The following is an 18,111-nucleotide window of genomic DNA, read 5'->3' as shown; positions in this document are numbered from 1 at the left end:
CATGTGTGTTGTCTGACAACGGTGGTTGTCTCCAGCACTGGGTGTCCCAGTCTCCACACTGTCAGTGGGTGTCCCCAGCTCTGGGTATCCCTGTCTTTGTCCCCAGCTGTGGGTATCCTTGTCTGCCCACACACAGTGGTTGCCCCTGTCACTGTCCCCCATGTGCAGTGAGAGTCATGGTCCTGAGAGCCTTATAATGGGTGACCCCAAGGCCACAGTGGTTGTCTGCATCCCCCCTGGCTGTCCCCTGTGGTCACCTCACAGCAACGCGCAGTTATGTTTGCTGAAGGTCCCGGTGGAGCGGAGCCAGATCAGTGTCCTCTTCCCATCCCAGATGATTTGGGTGACCTCAAAGGTCTCGTATGGCGGGATCAGCACCTCTTTTTCCTCTGGATACATGGAGAACTGCTGGATGGCCATGCCATGGCACGTGTGAACCTCGAATATGGTGCCTGTCCCAAACTGCAGAGCAATCTCTTTACTCAGCGATGTCGATGTAAATTGACCAAACCGGACCCTCTGGCCTTGCCGTGCCTTGAAATGAATGTCACGCACGCCCCGGAACACACGGTGACACTGCCCCTTCTGAGCATGCCTCAGTGACACCAGTGCCTGGGTCAGCAGGAAATGCAGCATTTTGAAGTGGAAGTTGTTCCGGTATTCCTGGCGGGAGCGCCCCGCCACGTGCACAGCTGCATTGAACTCCTTGTACAGATACTTCATTGTGTAGGCCATGACAGCAACGGCCTGGGCTGGGGATGACAGAGGGGACACGGGGGAGCCCCGCGTGTGCCACTCAGTCTTGGCCTTCACCCAGGTCTGGGCAAAGAGAGGATTCTTCTGGAACTCAAAGTTGTAGAGGGATGGCAATGTTGTGGTCATGGCAGGGCCACAACCCTGATACTGGTCATCAAAGGAGTCCTGGGCCATGTCCAGGGGCACCACCTTGATGGCCGTGGTGGCCACGGTCATTGCCAGCAGTGCCAGGGTGTGAGCCAGGAGGGCCATGGCAGACAGGGACCACCAGGAGTTGGGTGGGACACTGAGGAAAAAAGGGGGAAACAGGGGACACTTAAGACACACAGGGGTACGTGGGAAGGGTTCCTCCCTGAGGGGCTGAGGAGGGGACGTGGTGTCTGTCTTGAGCAGAGCTGAGGGGCAGCTCAGGCCAGAAGACGCATGAACACATCCTGGAATGCTGATCCCAAATCCCGATGTTATTCCTGGACTCCCCAGTACCCCTCAGCCTCCCAGGACAGCAATCCCACACCCGTGGTACTATGTCTGCTACCACTGGTGTCCCCTTACTGAGTCCCAGGAACTTGATCCAAATTATGGGGTATCTCCCTCTCCCTCTAGCAGTGACGCCCCAGATCCCACCTCTGTGCCCCCTCCAGTGTCATCCTGGTGCCCACCAGCCCCACAATTCCACTCCCAGTCCCATGTCTCTTCCTCCATAGTGTCACCACTGCCCCTCTGCAATTCTCCTGCCCAAACCCTGGGGACAATCCCAGGACTCTCCAGTATCCCCTCAGTACTCCACCAGTGCCGAATCCCAATCCCAGTCCTGTGTTTACCCTTCTGATATCGCCCCAGCGCTCCTCTGGACCTCAGTCCTGCTCCCACACATCTTTAGACCATTTATGATCCCAGGCCCTTCAGGAACCTCACCCAAATTCATAAAGCCACTCCCTCACCCACCCCAGTGTGCCTCTCAGCCCTCTCCCACACACAGGACTGGCTCCCAGTCCCATGACTCCTTCAGTGTCAGCCCGGGACACCAACCCGAAGCTGGGGGTCATCCCCTGTGCTCACCATGTCCCACTGGAGCCCCCCATGGCCCTACTCCACAATCCCTCTCCCACGTCCCTCTCTCAAGTGTCCCCAGGGGTCCCCCCAGCCCACAATACCGAAATCAGCTGGCGTGAACTCCCTGATGGAATTGGAGGTATCACAAATTCGGAATTCTTCGTCAGCTCAGAATCACAGCAGATCTCTCCTGGTCCTGCAGCTCAAGGGGGGACTTTGCCACAGGGTATTTATCCCCCTTAATTATAAATATTCATTACAATCAGCTTCTTATCTCATACAGAAACAGCACTTTCTCAAGAAATAATTTGCATGGATCCACCTCTTTCTGCAAGTTCCTTTATGGTATTAGAGGGCCATAAAAATGGGGTCTCTGAGGGCCATTTTCACTGAGTGCCCCAATATGCCAGATGACCTCACCTGAAACTTTTGCTTTGGGCATGTGCTGCTCCTTCTGTGTTACAGAACTTGCCAAAAAGCGCTCACTGAAGTTCTCTTTACCTGTTTCTCCACGGGCTTCAGCTATGTTCATCCTGCATATGCACATTTTTACATACTTTTCATGCGTTTGACAGTTAGTCTTTAAGCTCTATCCAGTGCCTTCAGGGGAACTGGAACTTTCTATTTTATTTCTATCAACTCACACTCCAGAAGACCTGTGGGGTGCTTTCCCAAACAACTCAATCAGCCAGGATTGGCCCAGATGAATGTGGGCTGTAGCAGCAATGGTTCTCCTCATCCAAGTGGCCAGGAAATCTAATTTGGAACAAAAGTTTATGGTACATACTCTGCTCACTGTAACTGCAAGAAGACGTGGAACAAGGGGAGGAGCTCGCAGTGTTACAAAGAGCTCTGGAACTGGCAGTGAGAAAGAGAGCAAACATAGGAACTCGCTTGCCATCTGCTTTGAGCATTGCTCATGCCCATGGAGCCATATGCAATGAAAGAAGTCATTTAACAGCACGGGGATCTCTGATTAAATGTAAACAACAAATATTGTTCCTCCTTGATTACATCCAGCTGATGAAAGAAGTGGCCATACTAAAATACAGGGCACAACAGCTCGGGGATTGAAAAATCTGTTTGGGAAATAGACTGGTAATAAAGCTGCATGAGAGGATCCACAGCAAAGCATCCTGGTGTTAATTCCTGAGAAAGGAATTTCACCACCAGAAGTGAGGCCTGGATAGAGTTGGACAGATTGAAAATTGGCTGCTTATCTAAAATCCCACAATAAAGAGGCTGGGTGGGTGAGAGGTAATTCCTAATAATCAGGTCAGGTCCTCCCCAATTGATGCTGCAATTTGTAAAGGAGAAAAGCACCAGTTATGCTCTGGGGAATCCATGCAATGGGGACCTGTCTGTGGCCTCAGATCCTCAGTGTCCATGGGACAAAATTGTCAGGTCTGTTATACAGCAATGGCAGTTATGTTTTCAAAAGAACCCTTTGGATTCAAAATCATCACCTCCAGGCATCACTGAAAGAGGAAACTCTCCTGGGATTACTGACTGTGGGAAATGGAAAGATAGAAACTTCCACACATGCAGGAGGGTTTGATCTGCAGCCTTGAAAGGAGCTTGAATTGATGTAAGAATAAAGTAAACAGACATTAAGTAGAAAAATCCTAAACTTATGTTTCTATATTTGTGATTAAGAAACTGCCTTAAGTCAGTGAGAAACTGTGTTGGGTAAGATGGTGAAGGGTATATAGTACAATAATGTGATTGCATAGAGTAAGTGAAGAGTTTAAGAGTTATAATAGAAGCATATATGTGTACGTGAGTTAGAAGCCCAAGGGTAAAAACATCTGCAGTGGAGTGGAAGTGAGTAAAAGTGATAGGTTAGAAAAGTAAAATAACTGTCCATCAGATTAGAAAGTGACATAGTGTCTTGCAACAAAGAACTTGTGACTACTTTGTGCTATTTCCGACTGCCTGCTCCTCTAAAATCTCATGACCTCTGAGATGACATTTATCTGAGCACTAAATCCTTCTTAGCCCAACGATAGTCCCATCTTTTCATTAAAAGCAGCGGAAATGGTGACAGGCAAATGGATTTTCTGAGCTACCACACCAACATGGGCTCAGGTATCTCCTGTTGTTGGTGGATTCCTTTTTGGGAGCTCCAGAACTTCTCCTGTCACACCAACAAGGCCGGGGAAGGCCCCCAGGTGACTTCCGACCCACTCCTCCAAGAGATCATTCCCAGGCTGAAGGTGCCTACAGGGATTTCATCTGATAGGGGACCCCAGTTGGTGTCTGAGGTGTGGCAACAACACAGTGAGCTGTGGGGAGTGGGACTGGGAGGAACGTGGGGCGTGTGGGACAGTGGGAGCAGGAGTGGGTGCAAAAGAGGAGAAAGAAAAGAAAGTTTCAGTTCCCCTGAAGGGTCTCGGCAGAGTGTAAAGACTGACTGGCAAAAGCAAGAAAAGGATGCAAAACTATGGATATGCAAGATGAACGTGGAGGCTACTGGGATTAACCACCCTCTTTATTGTAGGCTTTTAGATAAGCAGCCAATTTTCAATCTGCCCAACTCTATCCAGGCCTCACTTCTGGGGGTGAAATTCCTTTCTCAGGAATTAACACCAGGATGCTTTGTTGCGGAACCTCTTGTGCAGCTTTATTGTAAATCTATTTCCCACATGGATTTGTCAATCCCCAAGCTGCTCTTACCTGTATTTTAGTATGGCCACTTCTTTCAGCAGCTGGATGTAATCAAGGAGGAACAATATTTGTTGTTTACATTTAATGAGAGAGCCCTGTGCTGTTAAATGACTTCTTTCATTGCATATGGCTCCATGGGCATGAGCAATGCTCAAAGCAGATGGCAAGTGAGTTCCTATGTTTGCTCTCTTTCTCACTGCCAGTTCCAGAGCTCTTTGTAACACTGCGAGCTCCTCCCCTTGTTTCACATCTTCTTGCAGTTACAGTGAGCAGAGTATATAACATAAACTTTTGTCCCAAATTAGATTTCCTGGCCTCTTGGATCAGGAGAGCCATCACTGCTATGGCCCACATTCATCTGGGCCAATCCTGGCTGATTGAGTTGTTTGGGAAAGCACCCCACAGGTCCTCTGGAGTGTGAGTTGATAGAAATAAAATAGAAAGTTCCAGTTCCTCTGAAGGCACTGGATAGAGCTTAAAGACCGACCAGCAAAAGCATGAAAAGGATGAAAATGGGTGGATACCCAGCATGAACATGGCTGGAGCACATGAAGAAACAGGTAAAGGGAACTCCACTGAGGGTTTTTTGGCAAGTTCTGTAACAGAGAAGGAGCAGCACATGCCCAAAGCAAAAGTTCCAGGTGAGGTCATCTGGCATGTTGGGGCACTCAGTGAAAATGGCCCTCAGAGACCCCATTTTTATGGCCCTCCAGAAGACCGACCAGCAAAAGCATGAAAAGGATGAAAATGGGTGGATACCCAGCATGAACATGGCTGGAGCACATGAAGAAACAGGTAAAGGGAACTCCACTGAGGTTATCTGGTGATTTCTGTAACACAGAAGGAGCAGAGCTTGTCCAAAGCAAAAGTTTCAGGTGAGGTCATCTGGCATATTGGGGCACTCAGTGAAAATGGCCCTCAGAGACCCCATTTTTATGGCCCTCTAATACCATAAAGGAACTTGCAGAAAGAGGTGGATCCATGCAAATTATTTCTTGAGAAAGTGCTGTTTCTGTATGAGATAAGAAGCTGATTGTAATGAATATTTATAATTAAGGGGGATAAATACCCTGTGGCAAAGTCGCCTCTTGAGCTGCAGGACCAGGAGAGATCTGCTGTGATTCTGAGCTGACGAAGAATTCTGAATTTCGGATACCTCCAATTCCATCAGGGAGTTTTCGCTGGCTGATTTCGGTATTGTGGGCTGGGGGGACCCCTGGGGACACTTGAGAGAGGGACGTGGGAGAGGGATTGTGGAGTAGGGCCATGGGGGGCTCCAGTGGGAAACTGGGGGCAGGGGATGATCCCCAGATTTGGGTTGTGGTGCTGGGCTGACACTGAAGGAGTCATGGGACTGGCAGCTTGACTGGGGTATGGGAGAGGGCTGAGAGGCACACTGGGGTGGGTGAGGGAGTGGCTTTATGAATTTGGGTGAAGTTCCTGAGGGGCCTGGGTTCATAAATGGTCTAAAGAGGTGTGGGAGCAGGACTGAGGTCCAGAGGAGCGCTGGGGCGATATCAGAAGGGTAAACACAGGACTGGAATTGGGATTCGGCACTGGTGGAGTGCTGAGGGGACCCTGGGGTGGTCAGGGATTGTCCCCAGGGTTTGGGCAGAGGAATTGCAGAGGAGCTGTGGTGACACAAAGTGGAAGGGACATGGGGCTGAGAGTGGAATTGTGGGGCTGGTGGGCACAGGGATGACACTGGAGGGGAAACAGAGGCGGGATTCACAGGGCTAATACTGGGAGGACAGGGCGTGACCCCGGAATTTGATCAAGTGCCTTGGGGCCACTGGGGGGGAACCAGTGGTAGGAGACATGGGTCCATGGGAGTGGGACTGCTGTCCTGGGAGTCAGAGTGACATTGTAGAGATCTGCAATGACCACAGGATTTGGGATCAGCATTCCAGGATGTGTTCATGGGTCTTCTGGCCTGAACTGCCCCTCAGCTCTGCTCCAGGCTGACACCAGGTTCCCTCCTCAGCCCCTCAAAGAGGAACTTTCCCATGTACCCCTGTGTGCCCTAGTTGTCCCTTCACCACTGTGGGTGGGGGGACAAGGATGCCCACGGCTGGAGACAAGTACAGGGATACCCAGTGTTGGGGACACTCACTGGAGGTGGGGGGACAGTGTCATGCATTGCTGGGGATGCCAGCTGTAGGCAGGGGACACCCATGACAGGGCACAGGGTGTCAGGACACTCAGTGAGTGTTTGGGGACAGGGACATCCCTTGCTGGGGACACAAAATCTAGGGATACCTATTGGATGGTAAGGCCCATGACAGAGCACCAGGATGGAGGCCCCTATGTCTGGAAAGGGACAGGGACACTACTGCCAGGAGTGGACAGGGACAGAGACAGGGAACCCCTGAACTGATCCTGTCCCTCCACACCAAAGGCAGTGCTGTTGGGACAGACTCTGTGTGCTGAATGCGGGTGGGCAGGACCATCCCTGGTACTCCCTGTCACCCCCTGTCAACCTCATTGCAACCCCTGACCCCTGTCACCCCTAAGGCCACCATGATGCCTGGACCTCCCTGGCCCCTAACCCCCCTGTGGCCCCCTTGATCCCCTGCCACCTGTGACATCATTGCTCTCATCTCTCCTGTCACCTCTAACACCCCATTATGGCCATCCCCGACCACTTCACTCCCCCCATGGTCTTCCATTATGCACCTCTTTGTCCCCCAGGTGGAAGCATCCCCATGGCCCCTTTGCAACTCAGAGGATGCCTCCAGGCCACCGTTGTCCTGGCAGTGGCCACCAGGATCCTCTGAGACACCAAGCCACCAAGGTCACCAAGGTCATTGTGGACACTGTGGCAGCCATGGCCACCATGATCATCAAGACTCCCTTGGCCACAAGGCCACCACAGCTACTCTGGCCAGTGTGGCCACCAAGACCATTGTGCAAAGCCATTTTATTAAATAATTCTATCAAAACAATTCCATTAAATAAATCTGTCACAGTCCACAAAACATCAAAATTCTTAAACAGAGCTCGAGGTCACTCCCCACATCAACACTCATGGGAACTTCTCTTTCTCTCAACCTCCTCTCCTGGGGAGCATCCCCATCCGGAGGCAGGAACCTCACACACATTTCATTCCAAGCAGGAACAGGGGAGAGGAATCTCTGTCTGAGAGGGGACTGGATGTTCCCCAGGTCAGGTGATGGACTGACAGGCTCAGCACTGATGCTTCACCCTCAATTTTCACTTCGAGGTTGGTGATTTGGGCTAGTTTTAGTCAAATTCAGCACCAAAATCAGCACCAGATCCTTCTCAATGCAGCCCCAATGGCCACAAATGGGGCATTGACCCTTGGGCACATTCCAGGCAAAGCATCCTGCCACATCCTGCACTTCAGGAGGACCTTAAAGGCTGGAAAATGGGAGGTTGAAGAGGGCAAGGGTAGGTCCTGTCCCTGGGGATTGACAGTCGGCAATCCCCAGTCCAGGCTGGCGGGGACCAGCTGGAGCATCTCTGAAGAAGGACCTGAGGGTGTTGGTGGTTGACCAGTGGAGCTGGCCATGTGGTCTGGGGCCAGGAGGGATCCAGGGAGCATTGGGAAGAACAGGGCCAGGAGGTCAGGGAGTGACCGTGCCACTCTGTCCTGCCCAGGGAGACATGTCAGGAGTGCTGTGTCCAGTTCTGTCCGTAACCCTTCCAAGGGATGTGGCAGCCACAGTTTTCTTATAGATTGGAAATGTGATGATTGGCTCTCACAATTAAGGCATGAATATTTGTGTATGTTAAGAGAAGTTTTGTTGATGTATGGTTATGTTATTTCCGTTTGTTATTCTGACGCCCTCTGTTCTTCCACTTTTCTCTTCCCCCCTCTGAATTGCTGCCCCCGTATGGTCCTGGTTGTCAGCGTGTCAGGGTCATGTGGAGGGAGGGCGTTTACCTCAGCCCCTTTATGGGGCAGATGGGAATGGGAGAAGCTGTTGGTGGGCAGGAGTGCATGACAACACCTCCAATCAGACTGCAAGAAGGTCTTCACCAATGGACAGTGGCTCATCCACAAAATGGCAGCTCTGGCTGCCAATACCCCTGGTGTTGAATCAGCCAAATACACATTCATAAGCTGTCATATATACTCAAAAACTTTCCTTATAAATCTCTGACCCCTCCCAAAGTGTCCCAGTTGACTCTTCCTTGCTGTGCATTGGTGGAAACCTTCTTGCAATCTGATTGGAGGTGGGATGTTGCCATGCCATGCCTCCCCAGTAACAGGCTTCTCCTATTCCCAACTGCCCCATGCAAGGGGCACAGGTACACGCTCTCCCTCCACATGTCCTTGACCCCTTGATATCCAAACCTGTCCTGTGGCAACAGTAGAGGGGAAGGCAAAGAGGACTGTGAGGAGAACAGAGAGTGCCCAAACAAGAAACTAACATGAGTGTACATCAACAAAACTTCTCTTAAAACTCACACAATATTAATCCCTTAATTGTGAGAGTCAGTCATCATATTACACATCACACAACAAAGCTGTGGCTGCCTCATCCCTTGAAGGGTCCAAGGCCAGGTTGGGACAGGCCTGGAGCAGCCTGAACCAGGTGAGGCAGAGTGGAAATTTTCCAGAGCAGAAATCCATTTTGATTTAGGTGAAATGTACATCTTTGAATTAAGACTGTAGTGTGCAAACATAGCTGTTTGGTCTGACTGCTTGTTCTCGCAAAAAACTATGCTCTAAGAACCTGCTTCAGCTAAAGGTCAGAGATAAGGAAGGGCTCCTTGAACTCTGAAACAGATGGAGAGGATGCAGGAAACAGCACAGAATGACCCAGGAGTTCTTTCTGTATTTTCTGATAAAAAACTAGCTGCAAGTGTAACGTGAAATCAGTAAAATGAATATTTATGAACCTGTTGTGAAATCCCATGCATACGGATTAGTAAGAAAGATAAAGGGATCTGGAGTTCCCAGAGGTACACGTCTTTTTGATGGGAGCGATCCCCACATGCGACCAGAACTGTATAAACATAGCGGCATTACGACTTTTGCAAAAGTTGTAGAGTAGATTTCCTTTTCCGCAATTCAAGGGGGAAGATGTCCCTGCCCATGGCAGGGCTGGCACCGCACGGGCTTTAAGGTCGCTCCATCCCAAACCATTGCAGAGCCCCGGGCCGGGATGGGGCGGACGCTCAGCAGTGCCAGCAGCTCGTGCTGCCGCCTGCTGTTGGTTCCTAGAACTGCAGCTGGGGGCGGCGCATGCGCAGTGCCGCTGATTTCCTGTGCTCACTGCTGCCCTCCGGTGGACAATTCCCAAACCACAACTTCCAGAATCCCCAAATCCCAGAATGGGTCGGGCTGGAAGGACCCAGAGTGGGCCCCAGGCCCAACCTGCCAGCTCAGGCAGCGTCATCGCTGAGCAAAGGCTTGGGTCCAGAGCAGCTCATAAATGGACATGGCACTGGGCAGAACTGGATACAGCACTGGACAGAGCTAGACACAGCACTCCTGATGGGCCTCACAGGGAAGGCAAAGGGGTGCAAACAGAGCCTGACTTTCTGGGTCTGCTCTTCCTGGTACACTCGGGATACCTCCTGCCCCCAGGTCACATGGCCAGCTCCAATGGTCACCCACCAGGACCCCCAGGTGCTTTTCCAGAGCTGCTCCAGCAGGTTCCTCCCAGCCTGGACAGACACTGGGGACTGCCCCGACCTGAGAACTGAGGGTAAACCACCAGAGCTGGGCCTGGCTGTAATCACTTGACCCTGCGAATATCCAGTCCCCTCTCAGACAAAGATTCCTCTCCCCTGCTCGTGCTGGAAATGAAATGTGTGTCAGGTTCCTCCCTCATGAAGGGGATGCTCCCCAAGGTCCTCCTTGAGGCTGAGAGAAAGAGATGCTCCCACCAGTGTTGGTGTAGGGAGTGACATTGAGCCCTGTTTAGGAATTCTCAGGTTTTGCTGGCTTTGTCAGATTTATTTAATGGAATTCTTATGATTTAAATATTTAACAGAATTGTTTCCACAAAGGCCTTGGCGGGCACAGTGGTTGCAGTGGCTGTGGTAGCCTTGGAGCTGAGGGAGTCTTGGTGATGATGGTGGCCACGGCTGCCACAGTGACCACAGAGACCTTGGTGACCTTGGTGGCCTAGAGGTCAGAAGATCCTGGGGACGCTCCCATCTGTGGGACAAAGAGGGGTATAATGGGAGACCATGTGGGGAGTGTGAGGGTTGGAAATGGCCAAAATGGGGGCTAGGGGTGGCAGGAGAGATGGGGGCCATGAGGTGACAGGTGACAGGATGTCGTGGGTGGGAGGTTATGGTGGGTAGAGGTGCTCGGTAGGTCAGCGGGGTCATGGTGGGCTGTTTAGGAATTCTCAGGTTTTGCTGGCTTTGTCAGATTTATTTAATGGAATTGTTATGATTGAAATATTTAACAGAATTGTTTCCACAAAGGCCTTGGCGGGCGCAGTGGTTGCAGTGGCTGTGGTAGCCTTGGAGCTGAGGGAGTCTTGGTGATGATGGTGGCCACGGCTGCCACAGTGACCACAGAGACCTTGGTGACCTTGGTGGCCTAGAGGTCAGAAGATCCTGGGGACGCTCCCATCTGTGGGACAAAGAGGGGTATAATGGGAGACCATGTGGAGAGTGAGGGGGGTTGGGAATGGCCAAAATGGGGGCTGAAGGCAAAGGGGTGCAAACAGAGCCTGACTTTCTGGGCCTGCTCTTCCTGGTGCACTCTGGATACCTCCTGCCCCCAGGCCACATGGCCAGCTCCAATGGTCACTCACCAGCTGTTCCTGTCCCTTCCCAGAATTGGGAATCCCCATCCCTGTGCCCTGCCATGGATGTTCTTGCCCTCGTGCCCACAATGGGTGTCCCCAAATTTGGTGTCACCAGCACTGGCTGTCCTTCCCCCCACAAACACAGGGGATGTTCCTGTCCCCCATGCCCAGTGAGTCTCATTGTCCCCTGTGCCATATCATGGGTGTCCCCAGAGCCACAGTGGGTGTCCCCATTGCCCCAGGCTGTCCCCTGTGCTGTCACCTCACAGCAACGCGCAGTTGTACTTGCTGCTGGTCCCAGTGGAGTGGAGACTGATCCATGTCATCTTCCCATCCCGGGTGACATCGGTGACCTCAAAGGTCTCGTATGGCGGGATCAGCACCTCCTCCTCCCCTGGAAACATGGAGAACTGACGGATATCTGCGCCATGGCATGTGTGCACTTTGAAAATTGTGTCTGTCCCAAATTGCAGAGCAACTGGTTCGCTCAGCGACGTCGATGCGAATTGACCAAACCGGACCCTCTGGCCATGCCGTGCCTGGAAACGAATATTACGCACGCCCCGGAACACATTGTAACACTGGGCATTCTGAGCATGCCTCAGCGTCACCAGTGCCTGGGTCAGCAGGAAATGCAGCGTTTTGAAGTGGAAGTGCTTAATGTATTCCTGGCGGGAGTGCCCCGCCACTTGCACGGCCTTGTTGAACTCCTTGTGCACATCCTGCGACGTGTAGGCCATGAGAGCCACGGCATGCCATGGGGACGCCAGAGGGGACACAGGAGAGCCCCGCCTCTGCCACTCAGTCTGAGCCTCATACCAGCCCCTGGCAAAGAGAAGATTCATCTGGCGCTCGAAGCTGTAGAGGTCCGGCAACTTTGCATTCATGGCAGGGACACAGCCCTGGTACTGGTCATCGAAGGAGTCCCGGGCCATGTCCAGGGGTGAGACCTTGGGTGGAGCCAGGAAGGCCACATGGCCACGGTCATTGCCAGCAGTGCCAGGCTGTGAGCCAGGAGGGCCATGGTGGGAAGGGGCCACCACGAGCAGTGTGGGACACTGGGGGAAAAAGAGGGGCACACTGAGGAGACAATTGGGGCACAAAGCAACACTTGGAAAAGTTCCTCCCTGAGGGCCTGAGAAGGGGAACTGCTGCCAGTCCCGTGTTTACCCTTCCATTTTCCCCCCAGTGCTCCCCAGGAACTCAAGCCTGTTCCCAATCCTCTGCAATCCTCTTGCAATCCCAGGCCCCTCTGGAACTTCACCCAAATTCTTAAAGCCACTCCCTCACGGGCCCCAGTGTCCCCCAGGTCCATCTTTTTGCTACAAGTCCCGGCCCTAGTCCCATTACCCATTTCATGTCACACCAGGACCCCCACCGAAATCCAGGAGTCACTCCCTGCTCCCACAATGTCCCCTGGAGTCCCCCATGGCCCCACTCCAGAATCCCAGACCCATGTCCCTCCCACAAGTGTCACCAGGGTCCCCCAGCGCCAGATACCTGAAATCAGCCGGAGTGAACTCCCAGATGGAGCTGGAGGGAACAAAGAACCAGAATTCTTAATCAGCTTGGACTCCCAGCAGATCTCTCCTGGTTCTGCAATTCAGGGGGGACTTTGCCATGGGGTATTTATCCACCACAATTATAAATATTCATTAGAAGGGGCTTCTTAGCTAATACAGATAGATCATTTTCTCTGGAAATAATTTGCACGGTTCTGCCTTTTTCTGGAAGTCCTTTTATGGTCCTGGAGGGTCATCATGGGGGTGGTTTTCACTGAGTGCCCCAATATGCCAGATGACCTTTCCTGCTTTCCTGTAACTTCTGCTTTTTACAGGCACTGCTCCTTCTATGGTCCAGAATTTGCAAAAGACCCTCACTGGAGATCCCTTTATCTGTTTCTGCATGGATTCCATCCACGTTCATCCTGGGCTTCCAGACTTCTCACTCCTTTTCTTGCTTTTTCCCATTCATCTATAATCTTTGTACTATTGAGGGATCTGAAACTTTCTTTCTCTCTCTTATTGCTCACAGCCCAGATCCCCCAATTCAACTCCCACAGTCTCATGCAAACGTAGGAACTCACTTGACATTCACTTTGAGCATTGCTCATGCCATATGGAGTCATATGGAAAGAAAGAAGTCAGTTACAGAACAGGGATCTCTAATTAGATATAAACAAAAACTATTGAAATTATTGTCCCTCCTTGATTCCAGCTAGCTGCCCAAAGAAGTGGCCATACTACAATCCTGGGCACACCAGCTTGGGGATTGATGTATCCCTGTGCGAAATAGACTTGCAATAAAGCTGCACGAGAGGTTCTGCAACAAAGCATCCTGGTGATAATTCCTGAGAAAGGAATTTCAGCCCTAGAAGTGAGGCCTGGATAGAGTTGGGCAGATTGAAAATTGGCTGCTTATCTAAAAGCCCACAATAAAGAGGCTGGGTGGGTGGGTGAGTGAGAGGTAACTCCCAATAACCATGTCAGGCCCTCCCCAACTGATGCTGCAATTTGTAAAGGAGAAAAGCACCAGCAATGCTCTGGGGAATCGATGCAATGGGGATCAGTCTGTGGCCTCAGATCCTCAGTGTCCCATAGGACAAACTTTTCATGTCTGTTACAGAGCAATGTCCGATATGTTTTCAAAAGAGCCCTTTGAATTCAACACCATCACCTCCAGGCATCACTGAAAGAGGAAACACTCCCAGAGATTACTGGCAAATGCATTTTCTGAGCTACCATGACAACATAGGCTCAGGTGTCTCCTGGTGATGGTGGATCCCTTTTTTGGGGTCCAGACCTTCCCCTGCCACAGCAACAAGGCGAGGGAAGCCATCCCCCAACAGACCATCCCCAGGCTGAAGGTGCCTAAAGGGATGTCATCCGATAGGGGACTCCATTTCGTATCTGAGGTGTGTCAGCAACTCAGTGAGCCATGGGGAGTGGGACTGGGAGGAACTGGGGGAACACGGGACGGTGGGATTGGGGTCTTGGGGGGTGAGCAATAAGAGAGAGAGCAGACAGTTACACATTCCTTAATGGTGCTGAGTAGAACTTATAGATGAATGGGCAAAAGCAAGGAAAGGATGTAGAAGTGTGGCTAGCCAGGATGAACGTGGATGGAATCCATGCAGAAACAGATAAAGGGAGATCCAGTGAGGGTCTTTTGCAAATTCTGGACCACAGAAGGAGCAGTGCTTGCAAAAAGCAGAAGTTGCAAGAAAAGTCATCTAGTATATTGGGGCACTCAGTGAAAACCACACCCAGAAACCCCTTTGGATGACTCTCCAGTACTATAAAAGGACTTCCAGAAAAAGGCAGAACCATGCAATTTTTTCCAGAGAAAGTGATGTAACTGCATTAGCTAAGAAGCCCCTTTCAATAAATACTTATAGTTACAATGGACAAATACCCCATGGTAAAATGCCCCCTGACATGCAAGACCAGGAGACGTCTGCTGTGCGTCTGAGCTGATAAAGAATTCTAGCTTTCTGATACCTCAATTACATCAGGGAGTTCGCTGTGGTGGACTTCGGTTTTGGAATTTCGGGCAACTCCCTGATGGAACTGAGGTAGCAGAAAGCTGGAATTTATTCTCCCCAGCTGGGGAACACTGGTGACAGTTGAGGGGGGGACATGAGCCTCGGATTACGCAGAGGGGCCATGGGGCACTCCAGGGGGATGTTGTGGGGCAGGTGGTGACCCCTGGATTTGGGTTGGGATCCTGGAGTGCCATGAAATGGGTAATGGGACATGGAGCGGGTTTTGGGTCTGGGAGAGGGACCTGGGGGACACTGGGGAGGTGAGGGAGTGGCTTTAGAAATTTAGGTGAAGTCCCAGAGGTGTTGCAAGAGGGTTGCAGAGGATTGGGTGCAGGCTTGAGATCATGGGGAGCGCTGGGGAGAAAATGGAAGGGTAAACACAGGACTGGGATTGGGACGGGGGGGCTGGTGGAACACTGAGGGGACACTGGAGAGGTCAGGGATTGTTCCCAGGGTTTGGGCCTGGGTGACACTACTGGGGGAAGGGACACAGGACTGGGAGTAGGGTTGTGGGGCTGGTGGATCAAGGAATGACACTGGGTAGGACATAGAAGTGGGATCCGGGGGGGGCATTGTGGGAGTGGGATTGGGGTCCGGGGGGCATTGCTGGGGGGACAGGGAATGACCTCAGAATTTGATATAATTTTCTGGGGTTCTAGGAGGACACTAAGGGTTGAGGACATGGGACCATGGGAGTGGAATTGTTGTCCTGCGGTTCTGAGGAGAGTCCAGGAATGACCCCAGGATTTGGGATCAGCATCTCAGGATGTCTCCAGGGGACTTCTAGCTGAAGCTGGCCCCCACCCCCAGTTGAAACCAGTTCCCCTCCTCAGCCCCTCAGGGAGGAACCCTTCCCACGTACTCCAGTGTGCCCCAATTGTCCCCTCAGTGTGCCACTCTTTTTCCCCCAGTGTCCCACACTGCTCATGGTGGCTCCTCCCTGCCATGGCCCTCCTGCCTTACACCCTGGCACTGCTGGCAATGACCGTGGCCACCATGGCCCTCAAGGTGGTGCCCCTGGACATGGCCCGGGACTCCTTCGATGACCAGTACTGGGACTGCAGCCACGCCATGAATGTGGCCTTGCCAGCCCTCCACAACTCCGAGTACCAGCTGAATCCTCACTTTGCCTGGAGCTGGTTTCATGCTCATGCTGAGTGGCACAAACGGGGCTGTCCTGTGTCCTCTCTGGTGTCCCCATGGCAGGCAGTTGCTGTCATGGCCTACACAATGATGTACCTATACAAGGAGTTCAACGTGGCCGTGAGTGTGGCTGGGCGTTCCCACCAGGAATACCAGAACAAATTCCACTTCAAAACGCTGCATTTCCTGCTGACTGAGGACCTGGTGATGCTGAGGCACGCTCAGAATGGGCAGTGTCACCACGTATTCCTGGGTGTGCGTGATGTCCAGTTCCAGGCATGGCGTGGTCAGAGGGTCCGGTTTGGTCAATTCACGTCGGCGTCACTGAGCAAAGAGACCACCCAGAAATACGGAACAGACACCATAATTGAGGTTCACATGTGCCACAGTATGGACATCCAGGCTTTTTCCTTCTAGCCTAGCAACCGTGAGGTGTTGATCCCACCCTTTGAGACCTTCAAGGTCACCAAAGTCACCCAGAATGAGAAGAAGACAAGGATTAGTCTCCGCTTCACTGGGACCTTCAGCGAATACAGCTGCGCGTGGCTGTGAGTTGACAGCACAGAGGACAGCCTGGGGTGATGGGGACACCCACCCACTGTGGCCTTGGGGACAGCCATGATAAGGCACAGGGGACAATGACACTCACTGGGGATGAGGGACAGGGGCATCCACTGCGTGTGGTGGGATATGGATATCCGCAGCTGGAAACAGGGACAGGGATACCCAATGCTGGGGGCACCAACAGTGTAAAGGGGACACCCATGACATGGCACAGGGGGTGGAGACACTCACTGAGAGTTTGTGGACAGGGACAACAGATGCTGGGGACACCAAATTTGGGGACACCCATTGTGGGCATGGGGACAGGAACGCGCATGACAGGGCACAGAGATGGGGATCCATCCCCTTCTGGGAGGGAACACGGATAGGGTCACCCCTATCACTGGACAACAGGAAGAGGGACAGAGACAGGAACCCCCATATCGACCCTGTCACTCCCCACCAAAGGCAGTGCTGTTGGGATGGGCACTGTGTGCTGGACGTGGGTGAGCTAGGACCTTCCATGGCACCCCCTGTTACCCCCTTGGCATTCCCTGACTCCCCTTGGTACTCCTGTCACCGCTAAGCTCACCATGACGCCCCTGACCTCCCTGGTCCCTGTATCTCCCCATGCTGCCATTAGACACCCTGTCACCTCATGGCCCCCAGCTCACCTGTCACCCCAACCCCCCCATTATTGCCATAACTGACCCCTTCACTCCCCACTTGGTCGCCCTCACCCCCATGTGGAAGCATCCCCAGGGGATCCTTCTACCCATCCCTTCCACCTTGGAGGACCCCTCCTGGCCACCACAGCCCTGGCAGTGGCCACCACAAATCTCTGAGCTCTAGGCCACCAAGGCCACCGAGGGCACTGTGGCCACTGTGGCAACCGTGGCCACCATGATCACCAGGAACCCCTCAGCCCCAAGGCTACCACAGCCACTGTGACTGCTGTGCACACAAAGACCACTGTGCAAAGCAATTCTATTAAATACTTCTATCAAAACAATTCCATTAAATAATTATGATAAAGCTAGTGGAAAGATACTGGTGGAAAGATATCATTCTTAAGCAGGGCTTGATGTCACTCCCCACACTAAGACTCATGGGAACATCTCTTTCTCTCAACCTCAAGGTGGATCCTTGGGGAGCATTCCCTTCTCGAGGGAGAAATCTCACACACATTTCATTTCCAGCAGGAATTGGGGATGGGAATCTCTGTCTGAGAGGGGATGGAATAGAAAAGATAGTTAAGGGGTATCCCTGAAGATGAAGGCGCACTCTTGGCTGAGTGCCAACAAAAACCTGGCCATAATATTTGCTTTACTGTCTTTATCTCCTATTATCCTTTATAAAACTGCTTAAATTTCCACAGGAGAGAGAGCGTGTATTCAATACTAAGTGACTGTAGGACAAAACTGTCAGGTCTGTTACAGAACAATGCCCGATGTGTTTTAAAAAATCCCTTTGGATTCAAAACTACCACCTCCAGGCATCACTGAAAAAGGAAACACTCCTGGGGATTGCTGCCAAATGGATTTTCTGAGCTACCACACCAACATGGGCTCAGGTATCTCCTGGTGTTGGTGGATCCCTTTTTTGGGGTCCAGAACTTCTTCTGCCACACTAACAAGGCCAGGGAAGTCACCCAGGCTCTCCCCC

The 18,111-nt window shown here is 52.0% G+C and overlaps 2 protein-coding genes and 1 pseudogene across 2 annotated transcripts; 1 reads left to right on the top strand and 2 right to left on the bottom strand.

Annotated features, from left to right (window-relative positions):
* Window positions 1-258: 258 nt before the first annotated feature.
* Window positions 259-1,008, bottom strand: LOC120508790 (NAD(P)(+)--arginine ADP-ribosyltransferase 2-like). The gene has a single exon (XM_039722703.1). The coding sequence runs from the start codon at window positions 1,006-1,008 to the stop codon at window positions 259-261; it is 750 nt and encodes a 249-aa protein (XP_039578637.1).
* Window positions 1,009-10,826: 9,818 nt separating this feature from the next.
* On the bottom strand, window positions 10,827-13,329 carry LOC120508791 (erythroblast NAD(P)(+)--arginine ADP-ribosyltransferase-like). The gene is made up of 3 exons (XM_039722704.1): window positions 13,303-13,329; window positions 11,479-12,274; window positions 10,827-11,038 (listed from the first exon to the last, which is right to left on the bottom strand). Exons 1-2 carry the CDS (start codon window positions 13,327-13,329, stop codon window positions 11,480-11,482), a joined length of 822 nt encoding a protein of 273 aa, XP_039578638.1. The 3' UTR covers window positions 10,827-11,038; window position 11,479.
* A 2,376-nt stretch (window positions 13,330-15,705) lies between these two features.
* LOC120508789 lies at window positions 15,706-16,455 on the top strand (annotated as a pseudogene).
* The last annotated feature ends 1,656 nt before the right edge of the window (window positions 16,456-18,111 follow it).

The sequence above is a fragment of the Passer montanus genome, unplaced genomic scaffold, assembly GCF_014805655.1.
Source record: "Passer montanus isolate IOZ18808 unplaced genomic scaffold, ASM1480565v1 scaffold494, whole genome shotgun sequence".
NCBI classification, from domain to species: Eukaryota; Metazoa; Chordata; class Aves; order Passeriformes; family Passeridae; genus Passer; species Passer montanus.
Note: the sequence above shows the minus strand (reverse complement) of the source record. Positions and strands in the feature narration are given on the sequence as shown.

Excerpts from the sequence above, each read along its gene's own strand:
- LOC120508790 (XM_039722703.1), bottom strand. The coding sequence starts at position 1,008 with ATGGCCCTCCTGGCTCACACCCTGGCACTGCTGGCAATGACCGTGGCC.
- LOC120508791 (XM_039722704.1), bottom strand. The coding sequence starts at position 13,329 with ATGAGCAATGCTCAAAGTGAATGTCAA. Across the intron at positions 12,275-13,302 it reads ATGCTCAAAGTGAATGTCAA|TGTCCCACACTGCTCGTGGT; the intron begins GTGAGTTCCTAC and ends TTTTTCCCCCAG.